Consider the following 22,396-nt stretch of genomic DNA (forward strand, 5'->3'; position numbering starts at 1 on the left):
AACTATTTGTGCCACCTACTTCACCTGCCAACTGTTGTGGTGCTTAAAACAAAAGGGAAAAGGCAGAAAGTAGGGTGAAGGCTAAAATTTTATATATTAAAGTTATTCTATATATTGACACCTCCTTAACATGAAGTTCAATCTCCTACAGAACACTGAATTTAAATGCACAGTATCTACATTTTTAAAAAAACAATTACAATACCTCAATACCTAGCCTGAAATCTTGGTACCACCGAGCCAAGATTTCACTGCTACGCTTTAACTCTTTTTTGCCTGCTTCTAGCTCCTCTCTCTCTCTCTCATTGGAAATGCTCAGCAGGTGTCTGAAGTTTGTTGGCCACAAATTATTCCACACCAGGCTAGAAATTTTATTTGCCAATTTCCACGACTCAACCATTTCTGCAGCGGCCAAAACTGCAGAGGTATCTTCCCTCCACGACACCCCTCTCTTGTCTCCATCTACATCCTCAGCCCCTGACACACCATCTGTCAGCAGCACCTTCCCGCGGCAGAGACGCCTCAGGGATGCTCAACTAACGTACAATATAGACAGGACACAGCTGGAGCCAAGGACGGGGGGGGGGCGCATGACACCCTGATATAGGAGGAGAAGAGATGCCCCCTCATTCAAGGGACTCACCACCAGAGTCCCCCCTGGATCCACTCAGGCCTCGCTACCTCCCTGCCCCATGATACCACCCGCCCCCCTCGAGGCTCGTCCCCACTCGCAGGCACCATCCACCTCGCCCCACCCCGGGGTCCCCTCGAGCCCTCACCTCTCTCCTCCTCATCGATGCGCAGCGCCACGGAGATGCACTCGAAGGCTCGCTTGTGACAGGCTCGCACCGTCTCGGGCGCCCCGCCGGGCTCGGGCGCGTCGCCGGCCCCGGCCCTGCCCTTGGCGGCCATGAGGGCGCCCCGGGAGAGGCGCTCGCAGAGCCAGGCGAAGAGCAGCCCGAGCTGGAAGGCGACGAAGCGGAGCAGCGCGAAGGCGGCGAAGAGCGGGTAGGAGAAGTAATAGAGGTTCCGCTTATGGGGAGACGCCGCGGCCGCCCCCGCCGCCGCCTGCTGTTGCTGCAGGGGGGGAGCCGGCCCGGCCGGGGAGGAGGGGAAGGCTCCGGGCGCCTGGGGCGGGGAGCTGGAGCCGGCTGAGCCCTTCTTCTTCCCTCTGCCGCCCGGAGAATTCATTCACCGCCGTCGCCATAACCCGCTGCCAGCGACTGACAACAACCGGCCATGGCGGCGGCTACGCCCCTTTTAGCCAGCCCCGGCTAGGAGTGTGCACAGGCCCTTTCTGAATACAGGGAAGCGTAGCCACCGCCTGTAGCGTGCGGTTATTGTTGACGAGCAGCTGCGAGAGACAGGCAACTAGGCGACAATGGGAGGTGTGGTTGGCGCAGCGGCTGCGCATGCAGACTACATCTCCCAACATGCAGCGAGGCGCTGGTTGCGCAGCATGCCGGGTACTATAGTCCGGATTGGTCGTTTTTCCGAGGGTTCAGGGACATTTCAGTCTTTTCGTTCCGCGTTGCATGTCGGGAGTTGCTGCCGCCCAAGGCGGGTCAGTGGCCGGTCTTGCTGTGGAGCGTTGCACGCCGGGAAATGAGATGCCCCGCCCTGTGGCAGGCTGGGACTTGTCGTAGGCGCGGGCTGCGTTGCTCTCTCCGGCTAGCAGGCTCTAGGAGCCACGTGCTGCAAAAGGGGGGCGCTTGAAACGGCAGTTGGTGTCTGTCATGTAGTTCCCTGCTGGTAGTCCTCGCGCGTTGCAGCCGGAGCCTCCGGGGGAGCCACTGCTCCTAAGGGGCAATGTGATCCGCTGCAGCCCCTCCTCTGCCCTGAGCGGGTGCCCACTACAACCCACCCAATCAGCAGGGAATTGCAAAATGTGGGTCATACGGTTTGCTGCCTACAACTGGGGCAGTACAAAAGGCACCTGACAGCAGGGAATGCACAGGACCGATGTAGCTGAGAAGAGCCGGCCCCTGGCTTTGGTAATCTCTCTCACACCCAGGCTTGGTCTACACTACGCATTTAAACCACACTACTACGAGGCCCTTTATATCGATATAAAGGGCTCTTTAAATTGGTTTCTGTACTCCTCCCCAACAAGAGGAGTAGTGCTAAAATCGGTATTACCATATCTGATTAGGGTTAGTGTGGCCGCAAATTGACAGTATTGGCCTCTGGGCGGTATTCCACAGTGCACCACTGTGACCACTCTGGACAGCAATCTGAACTCGGATGCAGTGGCCAGGTAAACAGGAAAAGCCCTGCGAAATTTCAATTTTCATTTCCCGTTTGCCCAGCGTGGAGCTCTGATCAGCACGAGTAGCAGTGCAGTCCCAAATCCAAAAAGAACTCCCGCATAGACCGTACGGGAGATACTGAATCTGATCGCTGTATGGGGAAACAAATCTGTTCTATCAAAGCTCCGTTACAGAAGACGAAATGCCAAAGTGTTTGAAAAAAAATCTCCAGGCTACACAGTGCTGCATGACAAGCGTAACGGGAAGCCAGAGACTCAAATGGACGCTCACGGAGGGAGGGGGTACTGAGGACTCCAGCTATCCCACAGTCCCCAGCAGTCTCCGAAAAGTATTTGTATTCTTGGCTGAGCTCCCAATGCCTGTAGGGTCAAACACATTGTCCGGCATGGTTCAGGCAATAGCTCGTCAATTTACCCCCCACACACCCGTGAAAGAAAAGGGAAAGAAATCGTTTCTTGACTTCTTTCTTTGTCACCCTATGTCTACTGAATGCTGCTGGTAGACGCGATGCTGCAGCAATGAAGAGCAGTATCCGCTCCTCTCCCCTCCCTGGTGGCAGATGGTGCAGTAGGACTGGTAATTGTCCTTATTATCAACCCGTGAGTGCTCCTGGCTGGCTTCAGGTGAGGCTGGCTGGGGGCGCCTGGGTAAAAATAGGAATGATTCTCGGTCATTCCCAGTAGATGGTACAGAACAGCTGGTAACCGTCTTCATCATAGTAACTGGGGGCTGAGCTCCATCAGCCCCCTCCCTTTCCTGTGTAAAGAAAAGATTCTGTCCTGCCTGGACTATCATAGCAGCGGCATGCTGGGCTCCTCTCCCCCACACCGCTTAATGTCCTGCCTGGACTGTCATAGCACTGGGAGGCTGCCTCCCCCTCATTTTATCTCCCTAACAAGTCACTGTTTCTTATTCCTGCATTCTTTATAACTTCATGACACAAATGGGGGGAACACTGCCACGGTAGCCCAGGAAGGTTGGGGGAGGAGGGAAACAACGGGTGGGGTTGTTGCAGGGGCACCCCCCCGTGAATGGCATATAGCTCATCATTTCTGTAGGATCTGACACGGAGCAGCTGTACTCTCTGATACACTGCTTCTCTAGTACACTTGCCCCATATTCTAGGCAGGACTGACTCTATTTTTAGAAACCATAAAGGAGGAATTGACTCGGGGAGTCATTCCCAGTTTTGCCTTTGCACCTCCAGCCAATCTCAGCCAGGGGCACTCATGATAGCAGCAGACAGTACAGAAGGACAGCAAAGAATCCTGTGGCACCTTATAGACTAACAGACGTTTTGGAGCATGAGCTTTCGAGATGCATCTGAGGAAGTGGGTATTCACCCACGAAAGCTCATGCTCCAAAACGTCTGTTAGTCTATAAGGTGCCACAGGATTCTTTGCTGCTTTTACAGATCCAGACTAACACGGCTACCCCTCTGATACAGAAGGACAGATAACTGTCATCTCATTGCCAAATTACCCTGGCAGCAGATGGTACAGAACAACTGGTAACCATCTCTGCTATCATGCAAAAGCAAAGGAATGCTGCTGTGTTGCACTGGAGTATCGCCTCTGTCCGCGGCATCCAGTACACATACGGTGACTGTAAAAAAAAGCTGAACGGGCTCCATGGTTGCCTTGCTATGGCATCTGCCAGGGCAATCCAGGGAAAAATGATTGTCTGCCATTGCTTTCCCAGAGGAAGGAATGACTGACGACATTTACCCAGAACCACCCGCGACAATGATTTTTCCCCATCAGCCACTGGGCTCTCAACCCAGAATTCTAAGGGGCGGGGGAGACTGCGGGAACTATGGGATAGCTACGGAATAGCTACCCACAGTGCAACGCTCCGGAAATCGACGCTAGCCTCAGACCATGGACACACACCGCCGAATTAATGTGCTTAGTGTGGCCGCGTGCACTAGACTTTATACAATCTGTTTTATAAAACTGGTTATGTAAAATCGGAATAATCCCGTAGTGTAGACATACCCTCATATACAGGCCCTTTATGTTTCGAATAAAGGACAAGTTGGAAATTATAGGAGAAAGTTTATTTTAAGGGCACATCCCCAATGTTTTATTTGTGACACACATTTATATATAAGTAACACATTGTATTACAGTGTACACTCCCTTTGCATCATTATTGGTGTATACAAGACAATATTTATTGATTAATTTAACGTGTAATATGAAACAGGCACCAAATAAAGGACAAGTGGCCATACTGTGTGTGACATTCTATCATATTCCCTCTCAACCTTGTTTGGGACAAATCTGGGACACAGTACAGTGGAAAATCTTGAAATGAAGAACACTAGAAAATCTATTGGTTAGCAGGATGGTAAAATAGGCAGGGGTCAGTTTCTGCTGCAGGAATTACATTTTATGCAACCTCACTTCTTAACTAAAGAGCTATAATTAATTCACAAAATAACATCAATGTAATATTAAAGTTATATATTTAAACATGGAAATGTTAACGTTAAGACTCCCACAACATTAATTTGCCCACATTGCATATACTATCTATTAAAGCATAAATTTAAACAATTTAACTAGTCATTAGGAATTCAGTACAGTCTTGATTATCTACGTGTAAAAGGAGAAAATTGACTACATTTGGATAAGAAAGTGTTCAGATAACCAAAGAACTTTGCAATGTTATTAGCAGGCTTTGAGAGACCCAATCTTGTTTCAGATGAAAAGAAGTGTGAATAATCAAGGTTCATCTGCATTACGTGTGTGCAACACAGCTGTCAATATGAACCTTAATATTTGTATTTTCTGGAGGTTTTCTTTTTAAAAACTAGTAAATTTAATTTTGCATTAACCTATTTTTTGCGGTTAATTTCCTGTTGTATTTTTTGAAAGAAAAGTCCTTAACTTCCATCACCCCACTGATGCCTACCAGTCGTCTCCCTTTGTCTCTTCTGGACACCTCCTTCCCAACCAGCACATTCTCTTTCCTGGGCCCATACACGTCCCCTTCTTGCTGAGCTGTTCCTCATATCAAATGTCATAACAGCATGAAGACAGGCTCCCTTTATTTCTCTCTCCATACTAGGGTTTAAACAAGCTAAGGGGAAAGAGACTCAATAAGATCTGAGGTGCTCAGATACTATTATGGTAATGAAGATGGTACCAGAACAGAAAGGCCAGAGATCCTGTAGTCCTGCACTTTCCCCAGTGGAGCACTTCAATTCCTTCCTCCCAGTGATAAACATGGAACAGCATAACTTCCACTATACAGTTCATTGTCAGGTAGGGAAGGAGTCAGTCAGTGGCTGCCACACTACTGGATAACCTACCAGGATCATAGGCACCGACTCTGTAAGTGTGCCACTTAACACCCACTGACAGCCAAGCTCTTCCCCCAGTGCCTCCGACCCTTTGGCAACCCCGCTGATCAACTCCTCCCCTTTCCTCCCAGCACCTCCTGCATGCTGCGCAACAACGATGTGCAGGAGACACTGGGATGGAGGGAGAGGGAGGAGCAGGGACAGGGTGTGCTCAGCAGCAGGGGTGGGAAGAGGCAGGGCGAGGATGGGGCCTTGAGGGAAGGGGTGGGAGTGGGATGGGGGTGGACCAGGGGCAGGGTGGGGACTTGGAGGAGTAGGGGGAGGCCTGGGGTTGAGGGGGGCTGAGCACCCCTCAGGTAGAGAGGAAGTTGGCGCCTATGACGAGGACAGTTGAGTGAAGGCAAGAAAAATCAAGCTCCTGCAATAGTCTCACTCATTGCAAGTGAGTGGGACTCTTTTCACATGCAATTAATTTTATAGTAGTGTTTAAAATCTCTCCATGGTGAGGTGAAGGGTATTTTTAATCACACATTCCATTTCCCACATTCAAACTGTTGCAGCTCCTGGCCTTCTCCCGTTTGGGCCTTACAGTGAAAATGAGCAGTTCTCCCCATCCCCAAACACATATAGCATGCAGGACTTTGTTAGGATCTTTTAAGATCTTGTCATGACATCTTAATAAATTATTTTTGTAATTCTTTAAACAGCTTCCCTCCCCTCCAAATTAGCAAAAAGACTAACCAGATTTTACCAGCCTTAAACAAGGGTTTTGAACACTGTTCTAAAACATCTAGGGTCCAGCTATCCTGCAGACAGGCTGCCAAACTGTGTTGGAAAATCATTCAGTGGGAGTCATGTTTACATCATATTTTATTATGGGATACCAACACAGTCCCTTTCTCCCTTATTACTAAGTAAATGGATAAGTTTTCATGCACCCTTTTCACAGTCTCCTCTATGCATCTCCTTCAGGTGCTGCTTTGCGCATTTCAGGTGATAAACATATTTCTTGGCACCTTATTCACGTATCAGAGATGCTTTAAATAATGTACCCATCTTCAAATGCACCAAAGACCCAGGCCACCTCAAATGATGTCAATATCAATGCAATGCAACCTAGAGCAGGCCCTTATGGTCCAGTTCTGCAATCCCTTACTAAGGAGCATAATGCTTACTACTGTGGGCACTCTCTTGGAATTCACAATAGTAAGTAATACACTCAACAGTAAATATTTGCAGGATCAGGCCTTAAGTTCCTTACAGTTTGAGAGTTATTTGGGGAAAATACAGGGATGTTTCAAAGCTACTGAAATGTAATAGACTTGAGATAATTTGAAATTAACCAAGTGGAAACATAATGAATAATTTGCTTAAAAACATTGAGACAGTTGGAATCTTGCTAATTGAACTCTTTGTGACCCATAAAGCAGTCAACATATAATACCTATAAATCATATCACATTACACTAAAATCATGTTTAGATTATTTAGATTAGCAGGCTGTATAGAACTGCTACTTTTTTTTTTCTTAAAATCACATCATTAGAAATGTATAATAGTAGGTTATCTAGTCCATTCTCCTGCCATTGTAGGATTGTGCTGTAGAGTATGTTCTCAAGTACTTTGTCTAATCAAATTTTAATTGACTCAAATAATGGAGCTTCTAACACTTCTCTTGGAAGATACTTACACAATTTAATTCCTACATGTCAACTTTAAAGACAAAAAGTCAGTATGATATGTAGCACCTATGTGAGGATGGTGTGGGTAGGGGATTAACCAGGACCATTTTCAGATTTTTTGCCATTTCTTCCTGTTACCAACCCCCTAGCCCATCCACTCCCTCTTTAAAAAAAATATTACTGTTTTGTGGAGTAACAAAAATCATGGTAATTTAAAAATGAATAAAATATCATAAACTATTAATAAGAGATTTTAAATTTGGTCAATTCCCTCCACCCACACACTACTTGCTGGTAGTGAGAAAGCTGGTTCTTTGCTACACCACAAGGTAGGTAATAAGAAATCTTTACTCTCCTTCCCAGAAGGGCAAACGAGACAAATATTGCCGAGTGTCAGTTCTAACCATGGACATAAATATGGCACTTCACTTGAAATTTCAATGCAAGCCAAGTGGTATATCCTGCAGATCAGTGGTCCCCAACCTTTTTGTCTTGTGGGCGCCAGAAGAACGACCATGGCGGCGGTCCAGCATCTACCGAAATGCCGCCGAATTTCTGCGGCATTTCGGCGTCACCCACTCTCGATGACGCCGCTTCGACTGCTGGCTAGGATGTGGGCGCATTTAGATGCCCCCGCGGGAGCCATGGCGCCTGTGTGCACCGCATTGGGGACCCCTGTTGCAGATGATTAAGACTTTCCACTAGTGCCACATTCCATTGGCTAGTGTCACCTACAGAATGTAGGTGAGCTTACAGGCCTGTTATTAGATGTCAGCATTAGAAAAGTTCTCCTTATACACCATTCGCGATTACTTTACAAAATTATTGTTCCATCATCCCTTTCAATATTAGATAGTTGTCATACTTGCCTTTTATTATCATTTAGCCTAGCAACCATATTTATTGATATTAATCTTCCCTATTGAGGCAGTCCCGTTATCATTTTTATTACTGTTTTCTAAATTTTCTCCAATTTGTTTGATATTGTGATCTAGAGGATAGGGCACAGGTCTGCCAATCAGTATTCCTGAGTTCTGTTCCCAGCTTTGCCACTGGACTTCCTATGGTCTTAGGCAAGTCCCTTAATTAATATAGGTCTCAGTTTCCCCAGTACAATACTACTTTTGTAAAGTGCTCTGATCTTCAAATGAAAAGCAAGATAGAAGTTCATGTGTTGTTATTTATATACTATGATGTATTACCTTCCCACAACATCCCCAAACATAAGTTCAGCATGTGAATTTATTTATCCCTATTGTTTATTTTACAATAAAAGAATGTTTAAGTAAAATGACAGTTCCAAGCTAAAATCACTTCTGTCCACAAATGTTTCATCTATCGTTACAAGCAACACCTAAGATTGATGTTACAAAAATGAGAGCATTTTTTTTTCAGTTTGCTTATTTTGTGCACAGCCAAATAGCCACTTTTACTGTTTCCCTTGTAAAGTCAATTTATTGTGTGGGTCCTTCATAAAGGATAGAGGAGTACATATGATTTTAAATATGAAAATATGACTGTAAAACTACAAAAACTGGCAGGAAAGCTCAGGATAATTCTAACCCCTGAAACTGCGTGAAAAGGGACTATATTTCAAGTTAATTATGGTTATATGTATGTATGCCTTGTCTAATGGTAAGGGGCATCTTTTAGTACATTTTTAAAGTTTTTTATGACAGAATAATGAAGTTTGAATAGCTGTTTTGGTGGGGCTGATTCTTTGTGTTTAATTAATGAGGGTATATTATTAGTCATTCTTTCACTGGAGCTATTATTTTACCAAATTTGTGCTATTTTTATTGTGAATTAGTTTTGTTTACACAATTGTAAAATCTTTTTCTTTTCTTTTCTTATGTGTCTTGCTAGTTATGTGAGTTATGCACATTTTATTTAATAGCCTGTTTTGCATGGCTTTATTTGCTATCTGTTTCATTTTACATGAGAATCTTTTTAACAAAGGCCAGCCCTTGTTATTCTACTGTGTTGGCTCTGTCGTCTTAACTAAGTAAGTAAGAGAAGAAAAGTAGTTATAAAAAAAAATTTTTGTAGTGACACCAAAAATACATCATGGTTTAGGCTTACATCCTGCAGCTGGATCCATGCAGCTGTACCTCACACTTGCGCATGCATCTTGTTGACTTCAGTGGGATTCAGCACAAGCATAAGGGGCAGCCCAGGCACATCAGATTGGCACATCACAGTCTTATCTTGCAAATGTGAATTGATGAAGTTAAATATATCCAGATCATTTAAAGTCTTGCCACTTCAACCTACATAATATTTATAAGATTTGGACTCCTCTCTGTTCTGCTTGAGAAGGCTGCTGTTCATCATCTCACAGATGACCCTCACACAGACCCTCATCATCTCACAGAGAGCTCAACCTGACACCAACTAGTGACACCCTTTAACAAAATTTGAAACACTGCCATTAGGATCATCTTACTAGCTCATCACACTGACCACGTCATCCCACTCTTTGCATTCCGCCATGGGCTTCCCTTCTCCACCACATCCAACATAAGCTCATTGTCTTGGTCTTTAAGGTCATTTAGGTCCATCCGATGCATAATACAGGGACAATGCACATCTAACACACAGTTTTGACTCTTGTGTTTGTTCTGTCAATGATCACAGTCTTGATGGCCCAACTGCTTGCTTCCCCTTCAAGCATTCCATGCTTTCTCCCATTCTGAGTCTATCTGCATAGCTGAAACTCCTCAAAATTCATAAAGCCAACACATGATCTGCTTTTAAACCATCCTTAAAACCTACCTCTGCTATGATGGGTATAAATCATTCCTGGATGGCACTGGTTAGGCAAGGGGCAAACTGACACTTCTACTTTCCTGCTAAATCCTATTCATTTTATTATTACTACATCCTTCCAAACCACTCCCATCCTGTATATCTGTTTCATCCAGCTGTTGCATCCTGTCTCACATGAAGATTATGAGCTCTCTGGGAAACAGAATATCTTATTGATTATATGTCTGTACAATAGCTAGTACTAATCCTTAATTTGGGTTCCTAGCTGATTCTGTCATATAAATATTAAAGAAATCACACGTAAAAGACATTTTAAACATTACGGTTGCAAAGTCAAGTCCCCAGAAGTTAGAAAATAACAGAATCAAGCTAGTATGTGCAACCTTACTTTGGCCCCCATATGCATGTCTTGAATTACATTATCACATATTTTTCCCTCTAGACCCCCGCTTCATTCAGTGTACATTTTGTTTTATCATTTTTAATATGTGACCCATGTCTTATTTACTGACCACCATTCAAATCCTGCTTTGAATGGTGGTCAGTAAATAAGACATGGGTCACATATTAAAAATGATAGAACAAAATCATAATCAGGAATTATAAATTTCCTCATGGCTTTTCTATGGCACTCATTGCTATAGTATCCAAGTGATTCATGTAGATGAATTAGTTTATTTGCACAACATCCCTGTGAGGTGAGGGGTTATTATTGTTCCCATTTTACAAACTGAGGTCTAAACTGTCCACTAATTTTTGGGGGGTGATGCGGTATACAAGCCCCACACTGGGCCCAAAGAAGTTAAAGGGCAATACTGTGCCCAGGTAGCATTGCCTCTATAGGCCTGCTCCAGCTGTGGGAGCAAATTAAAAGGAATTCAGAAGGCTTTGTAGGGGCAGGTGAACAGGCTCCAGGAAAGCAGACTCCTTCTTTAAGGAAACCAGGTAGATGGCAGAACCTGAATGGGGACCCACAGTGTGGGGAAGGCCCTTGGCAGGGCCTTCCTCAACCACCACCCACTTCAAGCAGCAGCTGATCTTGCAGGACCCTGCTCATTTGAGACTTTGTGAAGCTACTGCCTGTTTGGACTACAGGAGCCATGCCCCAGACTGAAGAGGCAAATAGGGAGCAAGTAGCCTGGGGTGGCAGATTTTGGCTCTGTATCAGGAGGAACCTACCAGTTGTACTTTCCACTGGGCCGGGAATGGGGGAGGAGGGCCTGGATCCCCCTACTCTGCCCCACTTAACTGCAAATGCCCCAGATGCAGTGGGGGTCCCAGACATTCCTGGGTTGAAGGCAGGGATTGGGCACCACTATGCCCCCTCAACAAGAAGATAAGGGGTTGGAGACCAGGTGCATTAACCACTAGGTTACCTGGCCCTCTGAGCCACACATCACAGGAGGCCCAACTTAAGAAGTCTAGTGGTTGATTTGTTTTTTCAGAATACTGAGACGTTTATAGTACTGCATGTGTTCAGAGCACAGCTCCCTTTGATGTCAGTTGCTGTGGTGATAGTGTGTACATCTGACCCCAGTGTCTCAGGTTGGGCACACAGAAAATGAACCAGCAAGTACACCAGTAAGAATCCCATCAACTGGGGGACTGGATGGATTCCTGGCTAATAGGCAGCTGGGTTTGTTTTTTTCTCCAAGTAGCTCTAAATGGAGGGGGGGAAGTCACTTAAAAATAACTCTAACAAGATAATTTTGGCTGCAATACCACAATGAGAGCCTCAGAGGTCAAGCCCTATTGGTTTATTCAGAAGTCATAGCAAGATGGGGGGAGGGGCAGAGATCTGCATTTTTGGTAATTAACAAATTCCACCCATTTTATTTCGCAAGCAAAACTAAACAATACAGAGCACAGATCTTAAAATTAGCAAAACTTCAATCTATTTAATTGAATACTGTAACAGCAAGAGAATTACTTACAGAAGTATTTGTACCTAAAGGGCACTATCACCATCAACTCTGAATTGGGAACATGGAGTTTTTATGCCTTGACTATTACAGATTTGTCAGTTTTACTCAAAAATATTGCAGTATGTTTTATTCCTAATTACCAACCCCCATGAACTTATTATGGGCTCTGACGGTGAAGCTGAGTTCTTTCCATCGCTGTCACCACCCACAACAAAGGTTCTAGGCAAGACAGTTGAGAACCACAACCACTTGTGCAACTTTTAGCATAGGTGACTGCAGTTGTCATTGAGGGTGACATTTGCCTGCAATTACAATGCCTTTTATTAATGACGATGCACCAAACTGCGGAAAGGGAATCAACTGTTAAAGATATGGGGTAAGTTTGTGCAACGGAAGTCAGACAAGCCATCATTTTACCTGCCCACTGGAATTGAGTGAAATGCACTAACAGGGACTTTACACCTTCACTATATGCATGCTGTAACTCAGGCTCCCTCCATGGCTATATTACCAGCTAACCTGACTGCAGGTGCGCCAGCACGACATGTTGCGACGGGCGGGGCTAACTCCATTGCTAAGCCACACCTCTTCCCTATGCCGCTCCGTCATCCCCTTGACTCCAGAGCAGAGGTGCAGGGTCCTCCCTGCAGACCCGCGCGCCGCCTGGCCCGAGTCTAGGCGGCCGGCGGCTCCTGCAACCAGACCTCAATGGGCGGGGCGAGACTCATTGACGGTCACGTGTCTGATGATGTTCGGGGACCCCAAGCCCGGACTTTTGCCATTGCCCTGCCTGATCGGGGCGCGGCTTCTCTTCGCGCAGGCGCAGTTGGGTGGTCTCAGCAGCGCCACTTCCTTCACTTACGGCAAAACAATTTACGATATCTCCCCAAGCGAGCTGTTGTTAGTGGCTGACGCCGTTGAGAGGCTAGAGGAGGCTCGCAACGATTCTCCCCTTTTCCTCCCCCCGGTGAGTCTCGTCGCCGCGTTCCCGTCCCGTTGAGCTGCTGTCCCGAGAGGTGAGAGCGGCCCCACGGCCAGGGAGCGCGGGCAGCGCTGAATCCGTCGCTGCCCGGCCCCGCCCCGCCCCGCCCCGCCCCGCTGGGCAGGTCTGAGGCTGGAGGAGGCAGCGGGCGGGGCCGCGATGGAGAGGGGCTAGTCCGGTCCGGGTCAGCGCCCGGTGCCGCGTGCCCGCTCCCCGGCGCGGGAAGCCTCGGCTGTGGCCCGGCGAGGTGCGGACACCGGCACTCGGCCGCACAGGGAGCCTCTCGCTGCCCCCAGTCGCTGCAGGAGCCGCCGCAGCCCGGGCCGTTCTAGCGGGTTCTTGCGGTACCAGCTGCGCCGTGCCGGGGTTGGGGGGAACCGAGCAGGAACGCGGGGTTGTCCTAGGCTGGCGTGTAGCCTCTTGCCGGGGGTCACTTCGTAAGACAGGAGCGATTTTTTTCTTGTCTTCTGAACTGTGGTGTAATATTGGCCTAGGATTGCAGGTTTCGGAGGTGGCCGTGACAGGTTGGGGTTCGCTCATTGGGATTTATTTCTCCTGAAATGGGAATTCTCCTGTATGCCGAAGCGATGCTCCTTCGCCTGTGTTAAGAATGATTGATTAAAAACGAGAAGCCGTCGTAATCCAGCTCTCAACTCCTGTTCCTGTTCCCTCGTCTCCAGTTTTGCTGGAAGAGCTCTGGGACGTCCTTTACTCTAGCACTTTAATGAAGGGAGTGGGATTGTTTGGGTCCTCTGGGACAGTGCTTCTCAAAATGGTGGTCCGTGGACCGGTGCCAGTCCATGAGCCATCTGCTGCCCATTCGTGGCAAGTTTCCTCATAAGAGCGTTGAATAGGATGATAAAATGGCACCGGTCCCTGGTACGTTGGAAAAAAAATAGCTTGAAAAGCACTGTTCTAGGAGATATTGTAATACAAATACATAATACAGTGGTCCCCAACTTTTTCGTCTGGCGGGCACCAGACGAAGGACTGTGGCAGCGGCGTCATCCAGAGGCGTTGCCGCTGGCCAGGTCCCACATTGGGGACCCCTAATATAATAGATATCCCTTTTCTGAAATGTTCATTAACTGCTGGAGTTAAATAAGTTAATTGTTGAAACAAACTTTCTTACCCACTCACTTGATTTGGCTTTTTTTCACTTGACTCTTGAGGATGTCATTTCACTAGCTCTTTATTTACTATCGAGCAGCAGTTCTCACACTATATGGTGGGTCTCCTAACGGAGGCGAGAGCTGTATGGGTTTTTTGTTTCTTTTTTTAAGAGCTCTAGCTATCAGCCCCCACTGGCTGGGACAAGGGTCAGGCACACCGAGCAGGCGGAGATAAAAGGGACAGCGGAGCCCCATCACCTGAGCTTTGTCTTTCCTCCCCACCATCCCTTGCCTGGGGCTCGGGCATTCAGCTGCGTGGTGGCAGCAACATAGAAGAGTGACAATGGGGTGCTAAGTCTGTTGTGAAAAGTGATTTCACATTGCCTCCCTTCCTTCCGCTGCTGTGAGCACAGTGCTGCCTTCAGAGCTGGTACCAAACTGCTGCTCTGCACTCTGCCTTCAGAGCTAGGTGGTGGTATATGTACTTGGCAGGGGGGATGGCGTAAATGACTACAGACATGAAGGGGTCCCAATCAAAGAAGTTTAAGAATGACTGCTATAGAATCATATAGGGTAGGAAAGACAAAACAAGCAGAATACAGATTTTTAAACAAATGTCTCAGGCCTTTAAATGTTATAGAGATTTGAAAAAAAAGGAACAAGTCTTTTTAAAAAAAAAAAGAAACAAAAAGAACTATGCTGGTCTCCTTTAACACTAACTTGTGCAGTCAGTTCTAGATGTCTCTGGACCACATATACAGTTTTGCTAATTCTTTTCAAAGTAATTATGACTGAACTAACCATGTCTGAAAGTTCTCTTTTAAGTTATTTTGCCTGAGTTTATTTCACATGTTCTTTTGAAAAACTTCAGATTTTTTATACAAGAAAAATATGGTTCACAGATCTGAGGGGGAGGGAAAGGACCCAAACTTACCTTGGTGGTAACTCTTTGCATGATGGTGACCAAAATTGTCAACCACATTTTAAGTGTCAGCTAACATATTTTTTTATTGATTTTAATGTTCTGACCAATTTTTCTTTTGTTTTTGTTTTTGTTTTGTTTTGTTATTTCCCAAGATTGTAGCACATTTGGTGACTTCCAAGTTTTCAAATATGGATACAGAACAGATCATGGAGGGGCAGGCACAGGTATAGTAAGAAATTTTTACGTTGATTTTTCTGTTAGCAAATACATAAAGTGCATTTTGGTTTTGCTGACGAGCATGTTCTTTTACAGGTTCCAGAAAATCCTCATGCTGAATATGGCCTTACAGAAAATGTAGAGGTAACTAAGATTTAATTGTTCTCAAATGCAGTTGAAGTAGTATTTCTGATTAGGGGGAAATATGGGTTTAATTTAGCTAAAATGATTGCAGAAATCAGGCCCAAAATACAAGGAACTGAGTACTTTCGAAAGCAATGGAAGATAGTGAGTGCATAGCATGACTCAGTAAATGCTGGTACCATGCACAATTGACTTTTTAATAGTGTATCATTATTGCTGGTTGGGCTGCTAGTATTCTGTTTCTAGTCTAGCAGAAATACTGACCCCTTTGTGTGGTTTGTCTTTTTATTTTCTTTATTTTTTAAAGCGCTACATACCACTTACCTCTCTTACCTCTTCCATTAGTGTTTCTTGTAGTGATTGGCTGAACAAAAAGTAGGACTGAGTGGACTTGTAGGCTCTGAAGTTTTACATTTTTTTTGTTACATAACTCAAAAATGAAACAAACAACATTACATTTGCAAGTTGCACTTTCATGATAGAGATTGCACTACAGCACTTGTATTTCAATTGACCTCATGCTATTTCCTTTGTTTTTTACAGTGTATATATTTGTTATAAATATAAAGTGAGCACTGCACACTTTGTATTTTGTGTTGTAATGGAAATTGATATATGAAAATGTAGAAAAATATCAATAATATTTAATACATTTTAACTGTTATTGTTTAACAGTGCAATTAATCGTGATTAATTTTTTTATTAATTGCATGAGTTAACTGCGATTAATTGAGAGCCCTAGTTTTTTCTTTCTTTTATGATGCTTGGGTGCGTTCTGTGAGGGGGTTCTTTTGGGTGGGTGGGTTGGTTGGTTTGGTTTATTTCATATTTACAACTACCATGGACAGATCTCTTCTAGGAATCATCATAGCTAGTGATCTCACCCCAAATGTTCTTTGCACATTTAGAGTAAATTATAGACTAACTTTCTATAGTGCTGATTTAAAAAAAAAAAAAAAATTCAGTGTGGCAAAATTGACAATTTTGGAGGAGTTATGTACATTATAGTGTGTGTGTGTGTGTGTGTGTGTGTAACAATCCATTTGACAATAGTATAAGACAACTCATTTAATATTTTCTGACCAAGAGGTTACAATATCCATTAATATAGTGGAGCCAAAAAAGTGGAGAAAATGTATCTATTTTGTGTTTAAGCATTTCAGCCTATTAAAAGATTAATAACTTACTGTATTGGAGCCTGATTTCACACTGGGATTTGCATGAGTGGACCAAGGATCATGTACCAAGGTCTGTTCCAAATACCATTGCTGGCAGGGGAACTCTTGGTAAATGCAAGTGGCCTATCCTGCAAATCCTTCTTGCAGGATTTGGTCTTACTTTTTGAAGCCTGATACTACAAATGCTCACAAGAGTAACTTAATGAGGACTACTTATATAAATAAAATCATTCTAATCAATAACATTTGGCAGGGAAGAGCCATGAATATAAAAGAGCTGATGAAAATGGTAGTGTAGAGGCTGCCTCCAGTTTCAAGAAACTTAATGTAGCTTACATGGCAGCATGCTGTTAGAATCTAACATAAGGCTTTCTATATACTTAACTTAAGAAAACTGACTTGAGCTTCTCAACTAAATTAAAAATATGGAATTAAATTTGAGGATAATTTCACTCCATCTTCTAATACCCTTATCTGATTGCTCTTGCTAAATTTCTGCTTTTAAGTAGACTCTTTATTTACTAATATCAATACTTTTATTCACATGATGCCTTGAATTCATCAGAGGATAGTAGAAAATGAGAAGATTAACGCAGAGAAAACATCAAAGCAGAAGGTGGATCTTCAGTCATTACCTACACGTGCCTACTTGGATCAGACAGTTGTGCCTATCTTACTACAGGGGCTTGCTGTACTTGCAAAGGAGAGGTAAAGAACTTAATGTAGCATTTGTCTCAAAATAAAGGAGGCTCAGATGTGCCCAGGGCCTTTCCAATTAGGGGCTTGCAAAACCAGTTTGTCTCCATCTCATGTACAGAACTTGGGGTGTCTGTAATAACATGTCTATTCTCTTGAGCAGCCAAGATGTGTTTTGTAACTAGCTGCATGCGATGTGAACTGTATAAGAGAATATCAGTAATCTTATTGTCACAAGGACATGCAGTGTTAGTGGAAGGTTTTCACAGGATAAAAAGAATGCAATCTGAATAAATCAGTTCTTTAAGTACATCTGTTGCATGGCTCCTCGTGGCGAGAGCCTGGACAGACATTTCACCAGCGTTCTTAACCTGGCTCAGGGTTCTTGAATGAGCCCTGCTCCCTCAGTAAGTAGGTACTCCTCCTCCTTACTTTGTTGAACAAGGTTGTTCCAGTATATCCAGCTGGCAATAGCATATAAATTCTTCCTCAGCACCGAGGCCAAATTCTTGGAGCTCACACAGTGAGAGATTGTGCTGTAGCAGCATACTAATGATACTGTTCCCTTTGTTTAAAGACTCTCTTGCCAAGAGGCCTCATATATACATTGAACAACACGGGAAGGATGTTCCTCAGTAGTAACACCCAATTGTCCTTCCTCACCAGTTGATTCCTCTCATCTAGGTATAACTGGAACCACTCGAGTGTCATACTGCACATGCTAATAATATCCCTTCGTTGCTGAAGGAACAACCTTTGGTCCATCTTATCAAAAACTGCGAAGGACCACAAGTGACCAAGTTAAAATTATGAGAACCTTCATGCCTCTCCCAGCAGCATTTTAATCCCAAAAGAACATTTGAGTTTAAACTAGAACCCACCCACATCAATAACTAAACACTTAGTTGCTATATAGAGACAATATCCTGCTGGTAAGCTGTGTACAGATCTTCTACTGACTTCTTTGGGGATTCTGCTTTGGATGGAGAGTACTATGTAGTCCTAAATTGATATATCCCAGACCACAGTTAAAACTTTTGGACGCTTCCCTGGAATGAGTGTGATAACCTAATATGTGGGGTGAGACAAGTTGAATTACCAGGTTTTATGCACTACACTTTTCTAAGGCTGAAGAAAAACAAATCTACTTATCTAGCAAGGCTGTGGTGAGGCTTAATTGTAAAGCAGTTTGCATGTTAATGTTTTTTTTCTTCCAATAATTTCAACTGTTATCACCAGAGTGTTGGTTAGAAAACAATATTTGGTAGAAGCAACAAATATCTTCGAGGCAGACTGGTCTAATGGAGGCACTAAACAGTTGCTATTTGAAGTAAATCAAATAACAAGACAAGAAGATATCGGACAAGGGAGCTGGCTACTTTAAATCTTTACCTTACCTGGCAGGAGTTGGTGAAATAGGCAAATGCAATGGAAATCACATTAAATAAATTCAGTGTGTAAACTTGGGTAATTCACTTGACTCTTTAAGATGGATGTGGATTGGAGGGGGAGAGGCACTAGCCTTTCTAAACTGACTTTTCAGTTTGTCTAGTCAGTGTCACTTCTTCCCCTTAAATCTACTCTTCCTTTCCTCTTTGCCATGTAGTCTCCCTCCCTTCCAGAACCTGTGCACAGCATCTTCCCCTAGTAACTGCTTAATATGATTGTGGACACGTTTTAGGCATTGTCTGATGTCTGTCTTACCAATTTTAATTCTGAACCAAAAGCCACTAAAAAAAAATAAAAGGAGAAATGTTGATTACCATAGAATCTATATACATGCATCTTAATTATAGTTATGAAGAATGTTTTCTTCTCAGGCTATGACTATACTGAGACAGGTGTGTGACTCTCCTGTTTATGTACACATACTTTCACTTGCTCTCATCAAGCTAGTACAAGTAGAAATAGCAGTGTAGCTACAGTAGCATGGTTGGAAGCAGCAGAGGCAAGGCTGAGCTGTGCTAAGTATACATCTTCCTGAAGCTGGTGTGCATTTATTTTGCTCAGCTTAGCCATGCGTCTGCTGCTGAAACGGTGGCTACATTGCTACTTAGGCCATGGCTACACTCACACTTTACAGCGCTGCAACTTTCGCACTCAGGGGTGTGAAAAAACACCCCCCTGAGCGCTGCAAGATACAGCGCTGTAAAGCATCAGTGTAATCAGGGCGGCAGCGCTGGGAGCGTGGCTCCCCGCGCTGCACGCTACACCCGTAAGGGATGTGGTTTACATGCAGCGCTGGGAGAGCTCTCTCCCAGCGCTGCCGCTCCGACTACACTCACACTTCAAAGTGCTGCCGCGGCAGCGCTCCCGCAGCGCTGGCGGGGCAGCGCTTTGAAATTCCAAATGTAGCCATACCCTTATACTCTCATTAGGTTGGTGAGAGCTTATATGAGTGTGCACATAAGCAGAAGAATCACACCAGTAGATCATATTGTAGATGTAGCCTAATAATGAAGGTTGTGTAGTGGCTAATTGAGGGCCAGGAAGTGTTGCAATGGGGAGCTTAATAAATGGAGGAACTTCCTGGTTAGGGAGTTATCTAGTTGCTGCTGAAGCATGACCCTTTGTGTTTGTTGTACCACAAAGCTGAACATTTCTTTGTCCCGTGCTTTTACAAGTAAGTCTCTGTTTTCAGTGAAGATGAAGATCTCGTCAGGTCACTTAAATGTATGTGACAGATTGTAATTACTCTTGATTTTTTTTCTCTCTACAGACCACCAAATCCCATTGAATTCCTAGCAGCGTATCTTTTAAAAAACAAGTCACAGTTTGAGGACCGAAATTAATTCCATGGGAAGAGGAGGACAGTTTGGCTGCTAAACTTACATGCTAATTTGTCATGATTCATTCTTTGCTGTAAAAATCATACACAATCACCAATGTCTTTCATAACTGCACAGTTTCTCTTATCTTTTCTTGAGTTATTTAATAAAGTACATTTTTATTCTCACTAGTCTTAAACTACATGTTAAGTGTTCTTCAGAATAAAGTATTGAGAGTTCACGGCTAGATGAAAGCTTGAATAATTCTAGTTGAATATTTCACCTCAGTACATGAAACAAATGTAATGATCTTACTGGTAAGAAATTACTAAAATCAGACTTGGTTTTATGTAGCTCCTTTCCTGTTAAAGATATCATAAACTCTTAAAGCCATAAATTCAGTATTAGTAGTGTAGAATTCAATATTCGCTGCTACAGCAATGGTAGAAGCCAAGCAGTCATCAAAATCATGTGAATATCCTTGGATACTAGAACTTTATTTAGCGAGATGGAATGCTTATTAAGAAAGATACCTCACTTCAGAGTCCTGCAGGATCCTTAATTTCCACTTAGACAAGAAGTGGACACAAGGTACCATAGGTGAACATATCATCTGAACGACAACATCCAATACTGCTGATACATTCATGCTACAGCAGTGTGTGATAGAGCATTATTTATTGGTAACTTCCTTAGTAATACTTTTTATGGAATAATAACAGAATGGTCCATTTTTAGTATCTACAAATGATCTTACAGTGATCTTGTCCTGCCATTAATAAAGGTGAATGGAAAAAAAGCATGAAGCATTGTTTGCCATATACCTAACAGCTTTCTTCTAATCATGGAACATCAGTAGCATTACCAATTTAAAAGGGACACAGCTTGAATGATGTGAAATTGACTTAAAATAAAAATCCAGTGTCTAATAATAGAGCATCCTTTAAACAGTATAACCCTCACATTTTATAAATACTTAAAATAACTGTATAGATTTTTCTGTTTCCTTGCTGATGTTCCACACGCAATACTTTATTTTTCATTTACAGTAATATGTTTTACTGGTAACTGCAATAGGTAAGTAACTTCTAGCTATATGATTTTTTCCAAAAATGTTCTTAATATAAGCAGAAATAGTCAATCTTCTGTAGCCAAAAGATCTCTTGAGTACCGTCTCATGTTTTGCAACATGCATCACCATTACACTCTGTATCCATGCTCCCTATTTCTGTTGTGGGTTTTACCTATGTGCGCTTGAAAAGGAAAGATCAAACCGGTCATCCAGGCTAGAGGGCTTCCCATCTAGTTCTAACTTCTGTTTGATGGCAGCGGTGTCAGGTTGTTTCTAGATCTTTCCTTTGGTGTATAGGAAATTCTTTAGAAATATTCTAAATAATCTGCAATTTTGTTTCTTTCCTTATCCTATGTAGGAATCATTCTGTGTTTCTCTTTAAGCAGTAGCTGCACCTCCCTTAGAGACAAAAACTATTACCCTTATGTGCATTCGCTCCACAGCCTTTGGTGCTGCTCCAGCTTGCATCCTCAGCCACTGGCCCCTACCATGGGCATGGTAGGAGTGGTTCCCTGGAGTTTGGCACTTGAATTCAATGAAATAGTGGCAATCATAGAGAGGAGCTGTCTCCATTCCAGCCTCCCAGCCTGATGCCAAAGAAGCTGACAGCTTCCAGTGGCACTTCTATGTGGTTCCAAGCTCTACCTCAGCAGAGGATGCATTGGTTCTGCAGATTCTAGCCCCAGGAAAGTCCCATCCCCTCTGAAATAGGACTGCACCTCTGTAAACCTCAAAGTGATTCCACAGGGCCTTGTGACAGCTAAGTGGGCATATTTCTCTGGTCACCACAAGCCAGCTTCACGAACCACCAACACTCTCATCAGCTGAAGGCAGGTGCTTTTTCCCCTCTTTAGATTATTCTAATAACATGCCCATCCTTCCTCCTCGAGCAATGCCCCCACTTTAAATGTTTGCAAGTTTTAGCAACTTTAGGGAAGATTTTAAATAGCAACTACTAGTTACTGATGGCATAAAAAGTATTTTAACTATAACTGTAAGATATGAATACATCATCCTGCTTCTTACCAAATACAGAACACATTAATTGAATACATGATGCCTTTTCTGCATCATGATTGATGGTTTTATCATGGTTGTCTAGAAGTGGACCTATAGTATTGCTGGGATTTCATGTGTTCCTGATGTATTTGAAGTACTCTTTCTCACTATCCTTAGCCCTATTGGCTGTAGATTCTCACTGATTTCTTTATCAGCTGGCTGTGTTTCCTAACTGCTGATGTGTGCTCATTACTCTCAGCCTCTCATTTTTTCATCTGTTTATATATAGTAACTTCTTTCACTCCCTTCTTAACCAGGAAGGTTTTTTAACCAAAGCAGTCTTCCTTC

The 22,396-nt window shown here is 43.8% G+C and overlaps 2 protein-coding genes across 10 annotated transcripts in view; one reads left to right on the forward strand and one right to left on the reverse strand.

Moving 5' to 3' along the window:
• Positions 1-1,327, reverse strand: part of SPAST (spastin) — a 56,406-nt gene extending 55,079 nt beyond the window's left edge. For all 5 annotated transcript variants that reach the window (XM_050950405.1, XM_050950402.1, XM_050950403.1 and 2 more), the window contains exon 1: positions 780-1,327. In XM_050950405.1, the coding sequence (XP_050806362.1) occupies positions 780-1,191 (412 nt within the window). In that variant the 5' untranslated portion in view covers positions 1,192-1,327. The remainder of the gene's footprint in view (positions 1-779) is intronic.
• On the forward strand, positions 916-20,165 carry DPY30 (dpy-30 histone methyltransferase complex regulatory subunit). Of its 5 annotated transcripts, none has more exons than XM_050950476.1 (5): positions 916-1,008; positions 15,128-15,199; positions 15,288-15,335; positions 17,079-17,221; positions 19,929-20,165. In XM_050950476.1, exons 2-5 carry the CDS (start codon positions 15,164-15,166, stop codon positions 19,999-20,001), a joined length of 300 nt encoding a protein of 99 aa, XP_050806433.1. In that variant the 5' UTR covers positions 916-1,008; positions 15,128-15,163; the 3' UTR covers positions 20,002-20,165. The 5 variants fall into 5 exon arrangements, with proteins under 5 accessions (XP_050806433.1, XP_050806431.1, XP_050806434.1 ...); XM_050950474.1 differs by lacking the exon at positions 916-1,008 and adding an exon at positions 12,825-12,923; XM_050950473.1 differs by lacking the exon at positions 916-1,008 and adding an exon at positions 12,838-12,972.
• Positions 20,166-22,396: the final 2,231 nt, after the last annotated feature.

The sequence above is a fragment of the Gopherus flavomarginatus genome, chromosome 4 (genome assembly GCF_025201925.1).
Source record: "Gopherus flavomarginatus isolate rGopFla2 chromosome 4, rGopFla2.mat.asm, whole genome shotgun sequence".
Classification (NCBI taxonomy): Eukaryota; Metazoa; Chordata; order Testudines; family Testudinidae; genus Gopherus; species Gopherus flavomarginatus.